The sequence below is a fragment of the Zootoca vivipara genome, chromosome 2, assembly GCF_963506605.1.
Source record: "Zootoca vivipara chromosome 2, rZooViv1.1, whole genome shotgun sequence".
In the NCBI taxonomy this organism is placed as follows: Eukaryota; Metazoa; Chordata; class Lepidosauria; order Squamata; family Lacertidae; genus Zootoca; species Zootoca vivipara.
This window is the reverse complement of record NC_083277.1, coordinates 42,428,158-42,447,987: the sequence shown is the minus strand read 5'-3', so window position 1 is coordinate 42,447,987 and position 19,830 is coordinate 42,428,158. Positions and strand designations below refer to the sequence as shown.

The following is a 19,830-nucleotide window of genomic DNA, read 5'->3' as shown; positions in this document are numbered from 1 at the left end:
TCTGAATTTTGCAGCAAAGTTCTCCAACCAAGAAATGTGCATGAAAAGGCATATTCTTGGGGGGGGGGGGAGTGTGAACAAATATGTATGCTAGTGAAAATATCACTCAAAACTGCACTACATCAGATGAAAATGCTTATGTTAGGCAAGCTTTCTTATAAAAACGTATGTATTAGAATGCTGATGGAATTTCTTGAGGGTTAAACTCCTCCCTCCGCAAAGTGATGTGGAGAAAAGGGCACATTCTTCTTGGATCAGATCTGAGGGGAGAGTTGAGCTGATGCTCAGTGTCTCAGTACTAGGTTTTTATTTCGGTAACCTTTGGAGTTCCACCTAAATTAGGCATCCCCAAACTTTGGCCCTCCAGATGTTTTGGCCTACAACTCCCATGATCCCTAGCTAACAGGACCAGTGGTCAGGGATGATGGGAACTGTAGTCCAAAACATCTGGAGGGCTGAGGTTTGGGGATGCCTGGCCTAAATCAACAATTTCACATTTCTCTAGCTTCAAAGAAGTGATGTGGCGTGTGTGTCTGTCTGCACGCACCTACAAGATTGGAGTCAGTCAATTGCAAAAAGTGTGTTTCTGTAGCTTTGTTCTGAGTTCTTGATTGTAAAATATCTTTGGCCAGAAGACTGACGTTGGGAACGGGCAGAGATGCCGAACCACTCTGAACAAATTGTTTCACCAAACAACCCCTGCTGAAGATATTGCTAAGGCATTCAGATTGCCTCACTGCATTTGTCTTTCAGGTTACGGCAAAGTTAATTTTAGCTCGTTTATTTTATTTAGCCTTGAATGCTTCTAACAATAAAAATAGTTTTGTTTTGCATATTTTTGGTGAAATAGGCCATATGGGAGGCCAACATACATCAAGGAAAAGGTCAAAAACGAAGCCCATTCTTTTCTTATGACTATACATCCAATTTCTTTTCTCTTCGGAGAACAGCAGTATCCTGTCTAGCCCTGTTGCAAGAGGTGCCTACGATTGCTTGCTCTTGCTCGTCTTGGGGAATGTCTGCTGGCTCGCAGCTGGAACTCTACTGGAAAGTGGTCACTCACTGCTAAAGCCTGCAGAGTAAGGGACACAATAGGTGGATTAATTGGACACCCTGTCCCTTGCATACAAATATTTAAAAGCCATACTGTGTTGAGTAATTGCCATTTGTTGCTACATGAAGCCACACAAAGATAGCCCCTAAGCGAGGTGCATAGCCCTTATTCTAGGGACGCCACCAATAAATCTGGCTGCTATGCTTTCAAACATCCAAAGCCGAATTGCTCAGGAAGGCTATGGATGCATCTGGCCGACAAGCACACATAGGGGGCAGTCCATTGTACTTGGAATATGCAACCAACCTGAGAGCTCTACTACATTATAAATAGATCATGAAGACTGCAGCACAATACACTGTGTTAGTGTGGGTTTCCCCATGCCACATTAGCCTTCTTCGGGGGAACTTCTTGTGCATTCTGCCAATATATGAGAAGGCTGTGCTGAGTAGCCCTGACCATGACATCACACCCTAGATCCTTCCAGTGGCGTAGCATGGGTTGCCAATGTCTGGGGCGAGGCAAGTATCCTTGGCACTGCCGGCCAATAGGCTGGAGTGAAGGGGCAATAGCTTGGCAGCCAACCTAAGTGTCAGCCATGGCCAAGGGAGAGTGGTCATGTTTCTAACGCCCATGCAGAAGGTGCCCTAGCAACCAGCCGTAGCTCAGATCCGCTCCTCAGCCCGTCCACATAAACATTGGGAGATATTCTGTCTGAACGGGACGGCACACTATTATTTTTTTTATCAATACTTTTCTTTTGAAATTTTGTGCTCCTAAGAATTTTGCACCCAGGGTAACTGCCCCATGGCTCCACCCACACTACGCCACGGTGTCCTGCACAATCAGGATTCTAGATGCACATGGGCTCCTTTGCGTGTGTAGCAAGCAGCCTGCACAAAGTTTCCCTCCTTGCAGATACTCCTGCTTTGTGTGTATCAGACCACTGGTCTTTGTAACTCAGCATTGTCCCCATCAGGACAAGAGTGCCCCCTAGTCCTACCGTAGTTGGTTAAAGCATGGTGCCGATAATGCCAAGATTGCAAGTTTGATCCCTGTATGGGACAGCTGCATTGCAGGGGGTTGGACTAATCAGGGTGGCCAACTCCCAAGAAACCACGATCTACTCACACAGTTAAAAACTGGCAGTGATCTACCCCCTTTTGTGGGGTTCAGGTCAAAGTTGTTGAGATTTTTTTAGGGAGAAGGGAAACCCTGTTTTTTTTAGGGGTGATGGGGAAAGTTTTTGAGCAAAGTTTAGGGGAGCCAAAGTTGATGAGCTTCTTTGGGGGGAGCCAGTGATCTACTGGTGATCTACCACAGACATCCAGTGATCTACCGGTAGATCACGATCTACCTGTTGGACATGCCTGGCACTAGATGATCCTCAGGGCGTCTTCCAATGCTACAGTCCTGTGATTCTATAATTATATGAAACTGGGCCCCTCTGCATGCAAAGCAGATACTCTGCCACTGAGCTCTATCTCCTCCCAGGGACACTAGGGGGCAGGGGCTAGTCGGAGTGCCCTATCAGTGGCAGGACTCGCTGATGGAGCACATGGGCCATTCGTCCAAAGGCTGCCAAAGTACAGCTCTAAAGTGGAGTCTTTTGTTATCAGCTCACAATTTAGCCACTGATGCAGCTGCAGGTACTACATAAATCATATTCTTGGCTCCTCCGTCGTTGGAGTTGTGTTACTGCAGCTGTTTACGCAGCTTGATCCACACCGGCCTCTGATTTGCGTAGACAAACACAGTGGGGGATAAAGTGATGGAAGTATGTTGGTTGTACACATGGCACACACCTGGGTATCTGTGCAGATGGGCCTGGAATTCTGTCATGTGATTCCCTATATTTCTCTGCTCATGGTTCTTCCTGCTTCTCTGCTCTACCTGCTTCTTGTTTCCCCGCGCCTGGCAGCCTGCCTTTCTCACTGGTCTGTTTCCCCAGTTTTGATGCAGCGCAGCTGTGGACTCAAGCCCCGGCGGATGCAGGACGAGAACGCAAAAACGCCCCGCTTGTGTACTATTCCTGTCTTATACAAACCTGTGCTTCAGTCATCAAAAAGGCCCTCTGGAAATCAAAGATGCCGGCTGAGTCTGGCACAACAGCATTTATGAGTTTATTCCCACGGAGCACAATCCTTTAAGAGCCGAAAACCACTGGGTGTTAGCCTGCTGTGCAGGAGGAGAATACATATGCTGCTGTCAGAAAGAAAAGGCAGGCAGCGGAGCATGGTGGGTTTCGATAGCACAACGGTGGATTCGCAACTGCCCCAGAGGCAGGGCTAGGAGAGTTGCCTGTAAACTTCAGCAATTAAGCTGATCCACAAATAGCTTGTCTCTGAGTTGCTATTTCATCTTTCTGTGGGTGGTAGAGGATGATGGAAAATGGCAATGTAAGTGCATCAGTTTCCATTAGTCATAAAGATAGGAAAAACAAAAGAATAACCAATTAAAATTATCCCAAACGTAGTGGGTTCTCAAGTATTTCTGGCTGAGCTGCATAGATACGGGTAAGCTTTGGTGCTTGTTATTAGGACTGCTTCTGATATTCTTCTTGTTCTGGTATCAGGTCTTACTTGGTAAGTCAAAATTCTGAGAAGCATGAAGTTAGCCAGCTGCGTATCTCAGATCATGGGCGTACCCAGGATCAAAACTAGGGGGGGCACGCCAGCCACGCCCCCAGCCCCCCGATTGGCTGGCTGACGACGACGTGGCTGGGATCCCCCCAGGAGGCGTGGTCAACATCCACGCCCCCCAGAGGGGAGGGGGCCGTTTCCAGCCGTTGCGAGGCAGCAGCAGCGAAGCTGCCTCCGTCAAGGGAAACCTGGAGCTGGACATGTATGCAAATTAAGCGCCGCAGAGCATTGTGGGGCAGCACTTTCTGTGCTGTTCTTGCTGTGACTGGAAGGAGTGTGGGCTGAAGTTAGCCCAGGTCCAGGTCCCCCTCGACGGAGGCAGCTTCGCTGCCGCTGCTGCCGTTTCGCTTCAGCCGAGCAGGCCGAGGCGGAGCACAGCTGGCAGCGTCCCTGCCTGTCGTGCTGTGCTCTCTAGCTGCCCTGCTTCTGGGGGGGGCAGCTGCCCCCGCCCCGCGCCGGGTACACCCATGTCTCAGATCATGGATGGGGAACCTCAGGCCCAGGGGGGAAGCAAAAAGGCCCCTCTATCTTGGCCTTGGGGACTCTTGCCAATTCACCACTGCTTAGGAATGCAGTTACTAACCCAATGATACCAGCCCTTTTCTCCATCTAATTCTGCATTGCGAAGTCCTATGGAGATCTTCAGGGATTGAATGTTTGCTCTCAGCTGGGTAAAGTTCATTCCACTGCAGGTAGGCTGCCACAGGGATTCCCACCCACCAAGCCGAAACATTTGTCCGTGCAGTGCTTTGTGCAAAAAACAACCGGAGAAGAGCTTCCCCAAGCGATTTCTCTCTTTCTCCCGAACTGCCCATCCTATGTTCAGGCATCACTAATCATCCTGACACTACCTGATGCACACTGCTGGGAAAGGAGACTGGATTGTGACTCAGAAGTACACTCCTATCTAACACAGCGCTTGCTTGCCAGCTGTTTCAGGAACAAGGAAGGGAGGTGATCTTGCCAAGGGTAACAGCGTGGGCAGAGGGAGGGAATGAGCTCATTGTGAGCATCAGCATGTTCAGGTGATTATCCTGGCAGACTTCATGGAGGTCAAAAGTTTTCTGTCTGGAAATCAACCGAAGAGCTTGCACAGGGAGGATGGCAAAGTGCAACCCAGGAATGGTTCTGTTGCAAAAGCTGCAATTAACTTGCCCTTACTGCCTCTCAATGGGGGATCACAGTGTGGGTAGCTAACCATTTTGACTCAACATTTTGACTCTTTTGTAGACTTTTAAATATTTTAGAATGGTTTCAGTTGTTCTCATTCTTTTTTTCTTGCATAGCGCAGTAGGATATGCAAGAATGATGGAATATAGCGCATTAAACAAAATGTGTGCAACAAGGCAGGTATGAAGTATGAGGCGGTGGCATTCAAGTTCACACAGTAGTACATACAAGAACATAAGACGAGCGTGCAGGATCAGGCCAATGGCTCTTTTAGCCCAGCATCATGTTCTCACAGTAGCCACCTAGATACCTGTGGGAAATCTGCATGCCCAAGAAAGCTCTCCCCTCCCAGCAACTGGGAATCAGAAGCACTGCTATCTCCAGCTGTGGAGGCAGAGCATAGTCATCCTGGCTAGCAGCCATGGATAGGCTTATTCCCCATGAATTTGTCCAATCCTCTTAAAGCCATCCAAGTTGGTGGAGAAGAAGAAGAAGAGTTTGGATTTGATATCCCGCTTTATCACTACCAGAAGGAGTCTCAAAGCGGCTCACAATCTCCTTTCCCATCCTCCCCCACAACAAACACTCTGTGAGGTGAGTGGGGCTGAGAGACTTCAGAGAAGTGTGACTAGCCCAAGGTCACTCAGCAGCTGCATGTGGAGGAGCGGAGACGCGAACCCAGTTCCCCAGATTACGAGTCCACCGCTCTTAACCACTACACCACACTGGCTATCAATGGAAGTGAGTTCCATAGCTTATGAGCTGTGTGAAACAGTACATTCTTTTATGTGTCCCAAATCTTCCAATATTCAGCTCCATTGGAGCTCCATGAATTCTAGGGTTGTGAGGGAGGAAGAAAAACTTTTCTCTAGGAAGCCCATTGTGCCTTGGTAATTGTTGGCATCTGTCTGTCTTGAGACACAATGGAGTGTGCTTCTCGGGGTGAAGTCAAATCGCTGTGTTAGCAGCACTGAAGTGACCTCCCGAGGCATAAACTTGGGCAGTGGGTATGGAGTTCTGGGCTGCCCAGGCGACAAGACCCCCAGCTCTGCCTTGCAGATATGGTCCAAAGGAAAGTAGAGCAATACTTTGGGCGTCAGGTTGGTTGCTGCACGAGTTACTAAAAGAAGGTATTTTCTTCCCCCAAAGATGTCCTGCAAGGCAGCGGAGGTTTAGGATCAGAGTTTTCCTTCTCCTAGATGAGCTACCGTCCCAGGTTGATGAGCCCCATCTGCCGCTCACTTTCCTCTACTGCACATGCAGAAATCACCTTCTTGGCTGTTGGTCTTGTCCGCTCAATCTGCCAGGGGAAGTCCCTAACTCACCGAGGGTTTGAGTACAGCATTGGTATAGCTTTATTCTTCTGAGCCAAGGAACAGGAAGAATGTCTTCACACACTGTCACAAAAACAATGGATTTCACTTCCAAAACAGACACCACGTGTGACTTTAAAAAAAGGATTAGACAAATGAATGGCCATGATGACTGTGTTCCACCCTTCACTGCTGGAGGCAGTATGTCTCTGAATACTTGCTGCCAGGAATTGTAAGTGGTGAGAACGCTGTTGGGGTGAGGTCCTGCTTGTGAGTTTCCCTTAGGCATCTGGTTGGCTGCTTTGAGAACAAGATGCTGGACTCTGATAGGTTTTTGGCAGGACTTTTGTGTTCCTGTGTATGTTCTTAAGAAATAATGGAGCAGTGGAAGCTAGATTGGCCAATCTGCTCCGGTCCAGGAAAGCCACAGTCCGCAGCTGCCTCCCATTTCTTGCACTTGTCACAGATTGGTTATCCATAGATTAATAGCTGGGTGTGATGTCACACAGGTAAGAGACCAAATATGCAATAATTTATCCATGCATAGATAGCCCAGGTGCACATTTTCCCCCTCACAATATTAACGACCTGTTGTAAATCAACATGCATTTTGTTAAGGTAACCAGCAGAGTTCTTCTAACACTGCAGATAATAGGTAGCTTAGCAGAGGCTCTAGATGGGAGGGTTCACAAGTCAGCTCTAAAACCAGCTGTTACCTGTCATAGGGGCAGCGGGTGCTGGCTTTCACCGTTGTGTCAGTTTTGTCATCAATCAGCCAAACAAATTCAGTGTGGTTTCTCAGTCTGATATTCTTCCAGTGTTTCTTGGCAACATAGCCACAGCCAGCGTTGAAGTCTCCCATGAAGATGAAATTCTACAAGGTGGGAGGCAGGAGATTGTGAAAAGACAAATTTGAAGAGATAGGATTGCAGAAAGTAGGGCAGAAAGGTATGACAAACCCCCCCCCCTCACCACCACTTTTTATTATTGGGAAAGTTAAGTGATCTATTTTGAGCTTCTTAACAAAGGCGCCTTATCATGGCAGCGGGTGCACCCAGATCAGACTGGCTCACAGAGTCACTGATGAATTTCCCTGGGTGTGCCAACCACATATGAGAATTATCTCAATGGATCTTCAGATACAAAGAGAGATCTATGGGGAGTATCAGAGAAATGAAAAAGGAGGAAGTTAATGGTGTGTCATTATGAATGAAACAACTTCATTCATTAGTACAGATGACAGGCAGTAGTAATCCTGTCTCCAGGAACTGCTGGGCTGCTCAGAACAACCAAGCCACACTTTGACTAGGAACTTTAGGAGAAGGGCAGTAGCTTAGTGGTAAATCCTCTGCTTAGCATGTGGAAGATCACATTCCCTGGTCTCTAGGTAGTGCTGAGAGAGACCCCCATCTGAAATCCTGGACAGCTCCTGCCAGTCAACACAGAGAATGCTGAGCTAGATGGACCATTGGTCTGACTCAGCAGAAGGCAGCTTTCTAAGTTCCGACGTTCACAGGGGTGGGTGGGGTGATATTCAGCACAACTTTAGCACAAATGCACCAAGGAAACAGTGACTGACCTCAGACTTCAAGCGTTGTCTTACATCTAAGTACACGTCATAGAGTTCATCAATTTCCCGAACAGCCATTTCAGGTGTTGTGTGCAGAGGGATTACCACAAATTCCCTAACCACTTAAGAAGCAAACATTAAAAAAAAAAAGATGATCAGCATTTCCCAAACTCACTCCCACTATGGTCAGAAAAACTGACAGATCTAATATGTTTATTAGGTATAGGTAAAGGGACCCCTGACCATGAGGTCCAGTTGTGACCGACTCTGGGGTTGCATCGCTCATCTCGCGTTATTGGCCGAGGGAGCCGGCGTACAGCTTCCAGGTCATGTGGCCAGCATGGCAAAGCCGCTTCTGGCGAACCAGAGCAGCACACGGAAACGCTGTTTACCTTCCCGCCAGAGCGGTACCTATTTATCTACTTGCACTTTGATGTGCTTTCGAACTGCTAGGTTGGCAGGAGCTGGGACCAAGCAACGGGAGCTCACCCTGTCACGGTATATTGCCCTTTAAAGGTCATGGATATTGGAGGTCTTGAGTTAAGCTCATATGGCACCTGAGCCTACCAAAACATAATATTCTTTGTCTTTCTAAAGACAAAACAACCCCCATTGTCCACCTTTCTTCCGGTATCAAGTATCAAGTTTTGTAACTTTGTTAGGGCCCAGATTGGTTTCCAGATCTTAGCAGGCCCATTTTGCCTGATTCTGGTTAGCATCAATTCTCATGCTACACTTTTGTACACACAGGTCTACACCTCTTGAATAGCTTCCTTCCTTCCTTCCTTCCTTCCTTCCTTCCTTCCTTCCTTCCTTCCTTCCTTCCTTCCATACTCTTGGGCTGTATACCCATTACCGGCTTAAATTGCAGCTAGGTTGTTCTTTTTCTCAATTAAGATCAAAGCTGGTTTTGGGGAGAACACACCAAAAGACATAAGAATCTTGCATAAGAAAGGAACAGCTAGATACAGGATAGGTAATTTCCAGCAAAGAAAGGGAAGGCTGACAGCTGTGGCTTGGAATATGGGAGTTTCCCGCAAAAAAAAGGAGGGTTGACAGCTATGCCACTGAGAGATGGAAGCCTGCATGGGACATAAAGGGGAAAAAGATTTTCTCTCATTGTGTCCTGTCCTCTGTTGGTGCCATCAAGAGAAGGAAGCCTGTGCCTCCGTCATCCTCTCATTGATGGCGGTGGAGACTACATGAAGCTGCAAGTGAAGGGGTGGAAGCAGTGCCGACTTTTGCCCCCTCCAGCAAATTTGTAGACCCAGCCCTGCACATTATTGTATGGACCTTTAAGCCTCAACATATTAATGAGAATTGGAATTCACCAATTTAAATCATGTGCTACACTACATTCCTCTTGCTACCTACTTACCACCCTATCTTCAGATGTTTTCTCTGTCCAGCTATCTAGCTCTAGGACATTAATCACGCTTAGAAGCCTAGCTGGCATGCAGTGCTGGAAAATGTTGAAGTCAACAGATCTCATTGCAAAGCACTTGGAGTTTTACAGTCTTTGACTTATTTAATGTTTAGGACCTTAATTAAATTTGGCACAAATAAGTCAACGTGCGGCGAGTTCTGAATTATGCTTGTGGTTCTACGAAAGGCTGCAATCAAGGGTGGATTAATCATGAAGTTAAAGAAGCTGCAGAGTAACCTCAGCCAAATTGGGATTGAAGAGTTCTCTGTGGCTCTCAGAATCCCGTGAAGGCCCATAATGCATTTCCACTCCTGAAGCTAAGCAGGCTTGGCCCCATAAGATGCCTAGACAGCAGGCCCTCCATTAAGGCTTGCCATTCAGAGCTCATCAGTGGAGTCTAAAATAAAGATCTTGGGCTTCCCTAGTGCTCATCCTTTTCCTGTGGGTTATGAAACACACAGAAGGAAGGAGGATAGTGCATGCTCAGCAATGTCTCACCAGTTTTTGGAGAAGAGAACCAGACAACATAAGGCTCCCTGGAAAGTGCATCTTCGTCACCAGGCTGCAGATCGGGATACTGATAGATTTGCTTCACTGACACCATTTTCGATCTGCAGTGTGAATTAACATACAGGCAGAATATCAGCTGTCTCAAATAGTTTAGACCTATTTTTTTTTTAATGTATAGGCTGACTTTCTGTCCCAAGATCCACAAGGTAGCTAATAGGTAAGACTACAATCAACAATGAAAATGCTGCAAAAAAGCAAGCTAGTTTTCATAATCTCAAATCAGCGTGTTTTTACATGAGTAGAATGTGTCATTTTATTTAAAATGCATCTCTGGGTTATTTGTGGGGCATAGGAATTCGTTCACACACACACACCCCAACATAGTCCGGCCCACCACATGGTCTGAGGGACGGTGGACCAACCCACAGCTGAAAAAGGTTGCTGACCCCTGAGATATACAATCTAAACTGGGAACTGAAGGCTAATACTCCAGCTTATATCCTTGCAGTTTCCAAAGAATGCCACATGCAGAAAGTTCCGAAATGCACTTACCTGTAGAAAAAAGCATATTGTTCCTTATAGGTCCTTCTTCCTAACCGATTGCTGACCACATAACTGTACTTTTCTTGCGAATGACTGGAGAAGAATGATTATTTTTGATATATTTGAAAGAATCCACATGAAACACACACACACCATTGTAAATCACAAACAGTGGTCATGGCTTCTGGCTTTGGCATGTGGAGGAGCTTACTGCTCAACTATCTGAGCAAAATCATGGCCAATGGTCAGGGATGACGGGAGTTGTATAAGAAGACCCACAGGTTCCCCATCTCTGGCAGAGAAAGAAATGCGCTCGAGAAGGCCAGTGCAGTGATTTCCTAAACAATGGGGGCCTGAAGCATGAGTTAAGGAATTAATCCACCATATTGGATGTATCCACCATGGCATGCTTGAAAAGGGGAGACCTCCTTCAGCATTGATTCTCCTCTCCTCTGCCATAGTTGGTCACCTCCTGAGGCCTACATCCCAGAAGGGACCCACTGGCCCTTCTCTTCCTACTCCTAGCTTTTGCTGCTTAGAAACATTGAAAGTTGCCTTTCAATGAGATCAGTGTTGTCCTCATTGACTGGCAGTGGTTCTCAGGGGTTTATAGCAGGGAATATTCCAAGTCAAAGGTGTCATGGGCTTTGAAGAAGCTTGAACTCAGGGCGAAAGAGAAAAATGCGCTACAAGGAAGGCATGCTTGGCAAACCCTCACCATGATCAACTCCCACCCAGAAACCTATGTCCCCACTGTGGAAGGACGTGCGGATCCAGAATTGGCCTCCACAGTCACTTAAGGATTCACTGTTATGGAAGACAATCTTACTCGGCTACGAGTGATTGCTAAGGAAGAAGAAGATTCCCAGCCCTAACTGGTGATGTCAAGGATTGAACCTGGGACCTTCTGCATGCAAAGCAGGTGCTCTACTACTGTGTTGTGGCCCTGCATGCTCAATTTCTCCAAGTGTACAAACTATGACAAGGGCAAGGAGCAGCAGCAGCAGCAACAACAACAACAACAACAGCCACCTTCACTTTCTTTGACCTCTCCTTCTGGGCAAATGAATGAACAGTAGGGATGGATCTACTATGGAACTAATGAGGCTTAAGCTTCAGGGCCTCTAATTCTGGAAGGGCCCCAGGAGCTACTTCAGTCCACATTGCTTAAAGATTTGGGGTATAGTAGATCCAATTTGAGTCACACATCTCAAATTGATTAACTTCTTTTGTTGAATATACACTTCAACAAAGTTTGAGAGTCAGTAGCACAGGTGTGGTGATCTGTCGTGGAGCAACCCTATTGAAGAAGATAACAGTGGTTGTCCAGACCTAGTTACTGGTTGCGAAGGGGCCTTCCATGACAGTTCAAGCTTCAGGGCCCCAAAATTGTAGGTCCTCCACTGGGCGGCACATCCTGTTTAGTCACCTGAGGTGAAACAGGAAGCTGATGCCACCGCTGCCAGTCTCGGCAGGAAAAGCAAGATGGCAGCGGTAGTGGAAGCACCGTTCGAGCTCTGCATTAATATTGTATTATTTTACTAGTGTTTTATTATTCTTTTAATCAAAAGGAGGATTGACAGCTGAAGAAAACCTGCAGCTGAGTGAGTAGAACTCCCTAAAGGAAAACTACAAGACTAAGATAAACTCCCAGGAGAAAAGACAAATTGCTGCCAGTCTCTCTTACTTGGGTCGTGCAGCAGTGCCCATGAAGCTGCGGTGGATTCTGAAGAGATCTTGTGAGATCTCACCAGAAACTACCACTGCTCCTCCAACATTAGTGGGGTTGGCAGGGTGGGGAGCCTCTGGGGGTGCTGCCTTGTGGCACTACGACCAAAGGAGGCTGCCTCATCCTGCCTCATGGGCCACCTGGCCATAATGAACAGCGATGGCAGTAGCAAGGAGGTGGACCAGTTGAGATATGGGCCCACTGAAAGCTTTTTGCCCAAGACCCCAACTCTCTCCAAAAAACCCTTGATGTTTTAATAAAAATTTTTTAAAGTAATTTTATTGTTTTTCTTACATCAATATAAACCAACTCAGACAGAACACAAAATTATAAACCAATCCCCCTAGATAAAAAAACTAAATACACATTCCAATAGATCCGTTCCGCCGAACTTGACTTCCCCTTTACATCGTTTTGGTTTTATTTGGTCAAAATCTAGTTTATCTGCTTTTTCCCCTTTTTTCCACGCTATATCAACATATATTGTCCTATCTTCTATTCATACATTATTTTAACAGTTGTAGATATTATGTCATTCCTGTAAGTGTTTTTGCTATTTTACAATGCCTTTTAAGATATTCCCAAAATTTACTCCACTCCTTATAGGTCTTTTGATCTTTTTGTTCTCTTATCCTTCCAGTCAGCATGGCTAGTTCTATATATTTGGTCATCTTTCCTCTCCACTCCTCTACTGATGGTGTTTCTGATGTTTTCCACCTTTGTGCAAGTAGAATTCTGGCCGCGGTGGTGGCATACATAAATATTTTTACATCCTCTTTTTTGATTTCATTCCCTATTAAGCATAGTAGGATCAACTCTGGCTTTTTTGGGAATGTATACTGTAACATTTTTTTTGTCTCATTATATATTATTTCCCAATAAGGTCTCACTTTTTTACATCGCCACCACATATGATAGATATTGCCCATGTTTTAATAAATTTGACATTAACATCTCACCCATTCAATTTCTCTAAGAGAAAGGGGCATAGCCTGTTGCTGTTGTCCTTTATTTCCATCAGTAGCACGATGTCACACCGAGAAATAACCTGCAGGAGGAAAGAAATAACATTCTTAAGAATGCTTTATTTGACACACATGGAATTCCCAGAATGAACAGGCTTTGCATGCCTCCTGAACATTTCCCCCATCAGAAATGGGCTTCAAAAAAATTCCTGTTCTTTCAGCTCCTGTACTAGAGAGCTCCTGGGTTAGAGGGAAGGCAGAAGCAAAATTCTGAGAGGAGCAGGAATATTCTGGAAGCACTCTCACTAAGTTCAGCCCAAACATATCTATCCTTTCCCAAATCCATACTATGAAAAAGACTGGTTCTGCAAGTTTGAAATAAACCGTCTGTGCATGGCACTGATTAGCCGATCCCTCAGTGATTTCACATGCTCCCCCATTTTCCAGAGTACTTTTGTGCAACCCCACCAACTCTTCTTTAAAAAGGTGGATAAATTTATGTGGTACGTGAAAAAAAAGTGTATAGCCCATCTGCAGGCCACTGTTCTTGGTAGATGAAAGGATTTAGAGGGAGGCAAAGCCAATTAATGTCTTGTGTATTCTAGAATTCCAGATATCTCAAAGCTAGTGGCTGAGGCAGTATTTGATTTGCTGGTATTCACATCTATTGTGAAGCCATGGAAAATAATGGGTTGAAGACAATATAAACACTGTGAGGCAATCCTTTAAGAAATGGGATGATGTTGCAAGAGATTGAAAGGGTTGCGTAAGTGAAAATTTTAAAGTGTCTTAAGGCACACAGAAAGGTTCACGCCTCCGTACTATGCATTCATTAGCAGCAAACCAATAAAAGAATACAATTATGATTTATATTACATCAACTATTAAATTTCTATCTCCCATCCCTCCCAAATGAGCTCTGGGTGACAGCCAAAGAAACCCCTGGCAAAACGATGCAATGAATAAATGAACAAAGACCTATTAAAACAGTTCAAAACATTAAGAACATCTAAAAACATTGTCATAATTTCATTCATTTATTCAAACAATTTATAGGCTGCTCCTCAAAGCAGAACTTCAAGGTGGCTTACACAGTAAAAGCTTTTTGAAAACAATACCCCACCTTAAAAATATAAACACTAGAAGATATCGACAAAATGCTGCAACACTAAATAAGGTGGCAATAACCTGAGATGGGTTTCTTATGGGGAGAGAGTTCAGTTAGGCACTCAGCTGAGGTGCCCAAACCTTCTCTATTTCTCGCAGAAACAACCAAGGTGAGATGGAGTATATTGGCAAAATATTTGGGGAATGAAGTCTATCAGGTCAGGTGCAACCAGACTGCCAGGGTGCTTCTTTGAAACATTTGAAAAACCCCTTTCTTTGGCTTGTTACTTATATCACATTACAGCAGCATATGATGGCTAGTGTGCTGGATTTAAACTGAAGTGGAGTGGGGGGGGAGTCCCAGTTTAACATGCTGCTCCGCAATAAAACATACTGGCTGAACTTGGGCCAGTCACTATCTCTCAGCCTAACATACCCAAATAATTGATATGAGGATAAAAGTTGCTTTATGGCTAGCTCAATCTTTTCTTGCTATGTTCCTCTAGTGCTGTTTTGATGTGCTATATGCTGTGTTTCTGCTGCTTTATCGATCTGCTTTTTGCAAGCATTTCACGTTGTCTTTAATATTATTTTATTGTCCTCTTGTGTGATTGCAAGCCACCTTGTGATTCCCCCTTTCCCCCCAAAAATGAAAAGACAAGGATGTGAATAAAATAAGTCTGCAACCCAATGCCCTTTTACCGGGGGAATAAGCCCTGTTGAACTCAATGGAACTCCTGAATAGACATAGAAAATATAAATAAAACTGAAACAACGACAAAGATAATGTAGAGGATGAGGAGAGAGACACCCCTGTCCATGTTGTCTTGATCTCTTTGGAGGGAGGGGAAACATTAAATATAGAATCAGGGAAGAATAATGCATTTAGCTTAAAAGCAAGCCCTGGAATCAACCTATCTTACACAACCTATCTTAGTGGTGATTGCCCTCCAAGCTGTTCTTGCACATTTGGAGGAGCAGGGGAGCTATGCCAGACTGCTTTTTGTAGATTTCAGCTCAGCATTTAATACCTTCTACTGCGACGTCTGATAACTAAATTGGGAAATCTGGGGCTCCCGCTATCACTCTGTGGGTGGATACTGGACTTTCTTTCAGATTGCTCCCAGAGGGTCCGGTTGGGCCCTTCCACCTCTAATATGCTTAGGACTAACACAGGAACACCACAGGGATGTGTGCTTAGTCCGCTCCTTTATACTCTTTATACGTATGATTGTGTCGCTGCCCAGCCTAGTAATAGGGTTGTCAAATTTGCAGATGACACAACCGTGATCGGGCTCATCTCTGATAAGGAGGGTGAAACAGACTATAGAGATGAGGTGGAGCGGCTGACAGAGTGGTGCAGAGTTAATAACTTGCTCATAAAAACAAAGAAAACAAAGGAGCTTGTGGTGGACATTAGGAGACAGAGGAACAAGGTCCAGCCACTTTTGATTTACGGAATCTGTGTGAAGAGGGTAACAGCGTTTAGATTTCTAGGCATTGAGTTACAGGAGGATCTGTCCTGGAGTGTTAATACAAGGGGGCTTGTGAAGAGACTGTATTTTTTTTGAGAATTTTAAAAATAAAATAAAATTACAGAAATGAGTCTGCAAGCAGATACAGAAATAGTCATGTCACAAAACGCTGCATGTGTCCTCATTTTGTCACTGTCAAACAAAAGATTTGAAGTTCATAATTTGCTGGGAGAGGAAGGATTCAGAACAGCGGTTGCATTTGTACGTTTTCTTGTACTCTTTAGAAGCACTAAATGGCTTCAAGCAGAGCTCGTTGCAATGCAAAGGCGATGTATTTTCTTGTTTACAAGCATCTGATACACAGGCACCAAAGTGCTTAAATCACTCAGAAGGTGTTTATAATACAATCACTTTTGTCTGCAAGGGTCCAACTTATTTTGTGATTGTAATTTCTCCTTAATGAGACCAGGGTACTTCATAGTGGTGATTAAACAAATTAAGCATGCTAATAACGAAGCAACGTCTGATGAGACTATAGATGAGAAGGGGGCAATTTTTCTTGCCCATCAAAATGTTCCCATAATCCCTCATGTTCATCTGCAACAGCATTCAACATTGTATTTCTGCTAGATTTAATGTGTAAATAAATCTTGCTGAACATATGGCTTCAGGTCTGCAAATAGATTTTTCCGCTGTTAGAAGCACAGCAGATTTATTAATGCTCAGCCATTCATTAGCAGGACTTGGCTGTGTGAAGTTAAAATACCCTGAAAGATGAGCTAGATAAAATGCCCCTCCGTTCAGCTGAGTATTGATTTAATCCCGTAGACGTAGAGCAAACAACATACCTCTACAATGACGTCCAAGATTTCTGGTCTTGTTCGCTTGGCTTCTCCAAATGACCTCACATTGAAAGAGCAGATTTTAAGGCTCAGAGCTCCATGAAAAGAGAAAAGCAGAAACAAAGAAACGCACAACATCTTTTCAAACCTGGGCCAAAAGAAAAAAACAGTGAGGTGTCCTCTCATTCAGCACTTGGTCTGCAAAAACCGATGGAATTTAGCTGTTATATTTCACGATTGCTATGCAAATTAAGCTGCATGTCACTGGCTCCTTCCACAGGTCATCAACTTCTCTATTTTGGGGACTAACATCTGTTGCTGAGGAACTCAACTTTTTGCCATAGGGGATTACCTGAATTTAGAGCCAACTTCCACAATTGACTAGGCTTATTCTTGAACCTCATGGGAGAATACAAAACTGAAGTTTGTTCTGAGTTCCAAGTTCCTTATTTATGGAAACGTTCCCAGCAAAGTTCAATAAGACGACTTAATAAGGAACTGGTTGATGTGCTCTTGCACCTCATAAGAAATGCTGACCCACCCCATATTTTTTGTGTGTCTGCTTTCAGGTCCACAACAATTCTCTGCAATCAAAACTGTTGGTTTGCCACAACGCTCTTAAACGCACGATGACCCCCCAGATGATCATTGCAGATAAGGGAGTGGGAATGTGCACTCCGACTAAGATTTTGGATACAGGTAAGTAGCCGTGTTGGTCTGAGTCGAAACAAAATTAAAAAATTCCTTCAGTAGCATCTTAAAGACCAACTAAGTTTTTATTTTGGTATGAGCTTTCGTGTGCATGCACACTTCTTCAGATACACTGAAACAGAAGCAACCAGACCCTTATGTATATTCAGAGGGTGGGGTGTGTGTGATGGGAATGGGTGATGGGCTGATAGGAGTGGTAAACCTGTTGATGACTGTTAATGACTGCAGTTGGTCTTGCGGGGGGGGGGGGAAGCAAGGGCTGAGGTGCTAAAGAAAGCTTGATCATGTATAATGAGATAAGAATCCTATGTCTCTGTTCATACCAGGTGTCTCCATGGTTTTAAGCTTGGTAATGAGTTGCAATTCAGCAACTTCTCTTTCCAGTCTGTTTCTGAAAATTTTCTGTAATAAAACAGCTGCTTTGAGATCTTGTGTAGAATGTCCTGGGAGATTGAAGTGTTCTCCTACTGGTTTTGGAGCAATCCACCTCTCTATAAAAGTGCCCCCTATGAAATGGTCCACAACTGTGCCCAATCTAATGCTTTAAAAGGGATCCAGTTCTCCTCTACTATACAGTCAGCAAGAAGGGAAGAAATGGGTTTTTCTTTTTATTAGGTATTTTGTGGTTTTATATCTTGATTTTATTCTGTGAACCACCCTGAGACCCCCAGGTATAGGGAGGTATATAAGTTCAATAAAGAAATTCAAATAAATTCAAATTCAATAAATTAATTAAAGATTAATAATAAATAAATAAATAAATAAATAAATGATTTCCTTTGTCTTCACCCTCCTCCCGGAACCATTTTTGCCTAGATTAGCAGAGGAGAGGGAGTGAACAATCAGGGCAATGGGACGGGGCAGTGATGCAAACTTGGTAATACTACTACTCCCACTCTTAAGAGGACCTCCAGAGAGGACTATGGGAAATTCCTATCATGAAACCAGAGGTGTGCATAGGCTTCTCTGCACTCTTGGCAAGGAGATGTATTGGCAGCTCTGGAGCCAGGAGAGACCATGGAGCAGAAACTCAAAATTTTGCTCTTCTAATAGTGCCACTGGACTACTGGGCAGGAGCCCCCACAGGACTGCTGTGGTGGTCCATGCCAGCAACCTCATCTGCCAAGGTGCCCAGAGGAGCCTGTGTGCCTTGCCCTGCTGCCCAGAGCAAAGGAGGAGTGGCCCGGACTGCGTGCAGATGGGTGGGCAGACTCCTAGCAAGAGTGGAGAGTCACAATTCTTGCACACACCCCTGGGTGGGAGCCAACCTAGCCAACCCCTAGCTATACCCCTGCATGAAACACCCTCTAGAATGACAAGCAAGCGGTTTGTGAGCTAGGAAGAGTGCCTGTGTCCCTTTCACACTCATGGCTAGATCCATAGACACCCCCCAAAGGGGAAATGGTAAAAAAGGGGCGGCGAACCTGTAGACCTCTAGATCAGCGTTTCCCAACCTTGTGCCTCCAGATGTTTTGTGACTACAATTCCCATCATTCCTGACCACTGGTCTTGCTAGCTAGGGATGATGGGAGTTGTAGTCCAAAAACAGCTGGAGGCACAAGGTTGGGAAACACTGCTCTAGATGATGTTGGACTACAACTCTCGTCAATCATTCGTGCCAGTCCCTGAATATGCTGCCTGGGACTGATGAGATAGATAGGCTTTGGGCCTAATCCAGCATGGCCCTTCTTCTGTGAGTGCTTGTACCCAAAACAGAAATCCTGAGAAGGAAATAGAAAGTAGGGAAGCCCAAAGCCACATGAGGGAAACTCAAGAGCAGAAGTGGGAAGTCAACAGGGAAGTTCCAAGGGCAACAGCTGCTAATTCTCTAGCCACCTGGCAATTATTCTGATGATCCTTTCCAAGGCAGAGAGGAAGTCGGGGGGGGGGGGAGAGATAAGAGATCAGCAGCAGAGAAATGTGGCACAGCTTGCTTCTCTAGCAACAGCCAAACAGGAAGGGGGTAGGGATCTTCTGGAGATAGGCTGCTGGGGGGTGGAGGGGAACGTGCAAGAAAATGCCCATTGGGTGAATTCTGAACTGGCACCCCAGCTCCAGTTCTATATTTTGTCATGCACTGCAAATGCAAATGAGCAGCGGCTCTGGCAGGTTTTCATCAGTTCCATTTAGGTGGCAAATCTTAGTCTTCCAAAATAGCTCTGGGGTCAAGGCACAAGCAACAATGAAAGCACAGATGTGAGTGTTCCAGAAATAGACAAATAGAGGAAGATGGGAGCATTTGTGACAAAAGGAAAGCACAAAACCTTCAGCCTGGGAGAAATATGAAGGCAGAGCGACATGAACTTTAAATGGAAATTTGGTGTGTGCAGGAAGAAGACTGTGGAATACTATATATATATATATATATATATATATTCCTGCATATAAGACTACTTTTTAACCCAGGAAAATCTTCTCAAAACTCGGGGGTCGTCTTATACGCCGGGTCGTATTTCTTATACGGCGAGTATATCCCAAACTCTATATTTTAACTGGAAAAGTTGGGGGTCGTCTTATATGCCCAGTCGTCTTATACGCCGGAATATACAGTATGCCGCATTCCATCAGATATTTTTAATTTGTATCTCGCCCTTGGATACTAATGATAATTTTACTACTATTTTTTATTTAGTTGCTAACATAAATAATAATGACATATCAATGCATCAGAAGTTGGCAGGCATAACAGAGCATTGTTCTTGGCTCAATAAACCTGTGCAATGCTTACTGGGCTTATACCTTTTGCTCAATGCCTGGCACATTATGAGACTGG

General features: G+C 44.9%; 1 protein-coding gene across 1 annotated transcript; it reads right to left on the bottom strand.

Annotated features, from left to right (window-relative positions):
* Window positions 1-586: 586 nt before the first annotated feature.
* On the bottom strand, window positions 587-16,533 carry DNASE1L3 (deoxyribonuclease 1 like 3). The gene is made up of 8 exons (XM_035108077.2): window positions 16,353-16,533; window positions 12,917-13,005; window positions 10,238-10,321; window positions 9,674-9,786; window positions 7,759-7,871; window positions 6,896-7,053; window positions 3,102-3,198; window positions 587-1,072 (listed from the first exon to the last, which is right to left on the bottom strand). The coding sequence occupies exons 1-8, from the start codon at window positions 16,530-16,532 to the stop codon at window positions 962-964; spliced, it is 945 nt and encodes a 314-aa protein (XP_034963968.1). The 5' UTR covers window position 16,533; the 3' UTR covers window positions 587-961.
* Window positions 16,534-19,830: the final 3,297 nt, after the last annotated feature.

Bases quoted from the DNA above. Each gene is read 5' to 3' on its own strand.
- DNASE1L3 (XM_035108077.2), bottom strand. From the start codon at position 16,532: ATGAGAGGACACCTCACTGTTTTTTTCTTTTGGCCCAGGTTTGAAAAG. The intron at 3,199-6,895 runs GTAACAGCTGGT...CGGCTCTTAAAG, and splicing joins ACCCGCTGCCCCTATGACAG to GATTGTGCTCCGTGGGAATA. The intron at 1,073-3,101 runs GTTTGTATAAGA...CTTACTCTGCAG, and splicing joins TTTTGATGACTGAAGCACAG to GCTTTAGCAGTGAGTGACCA.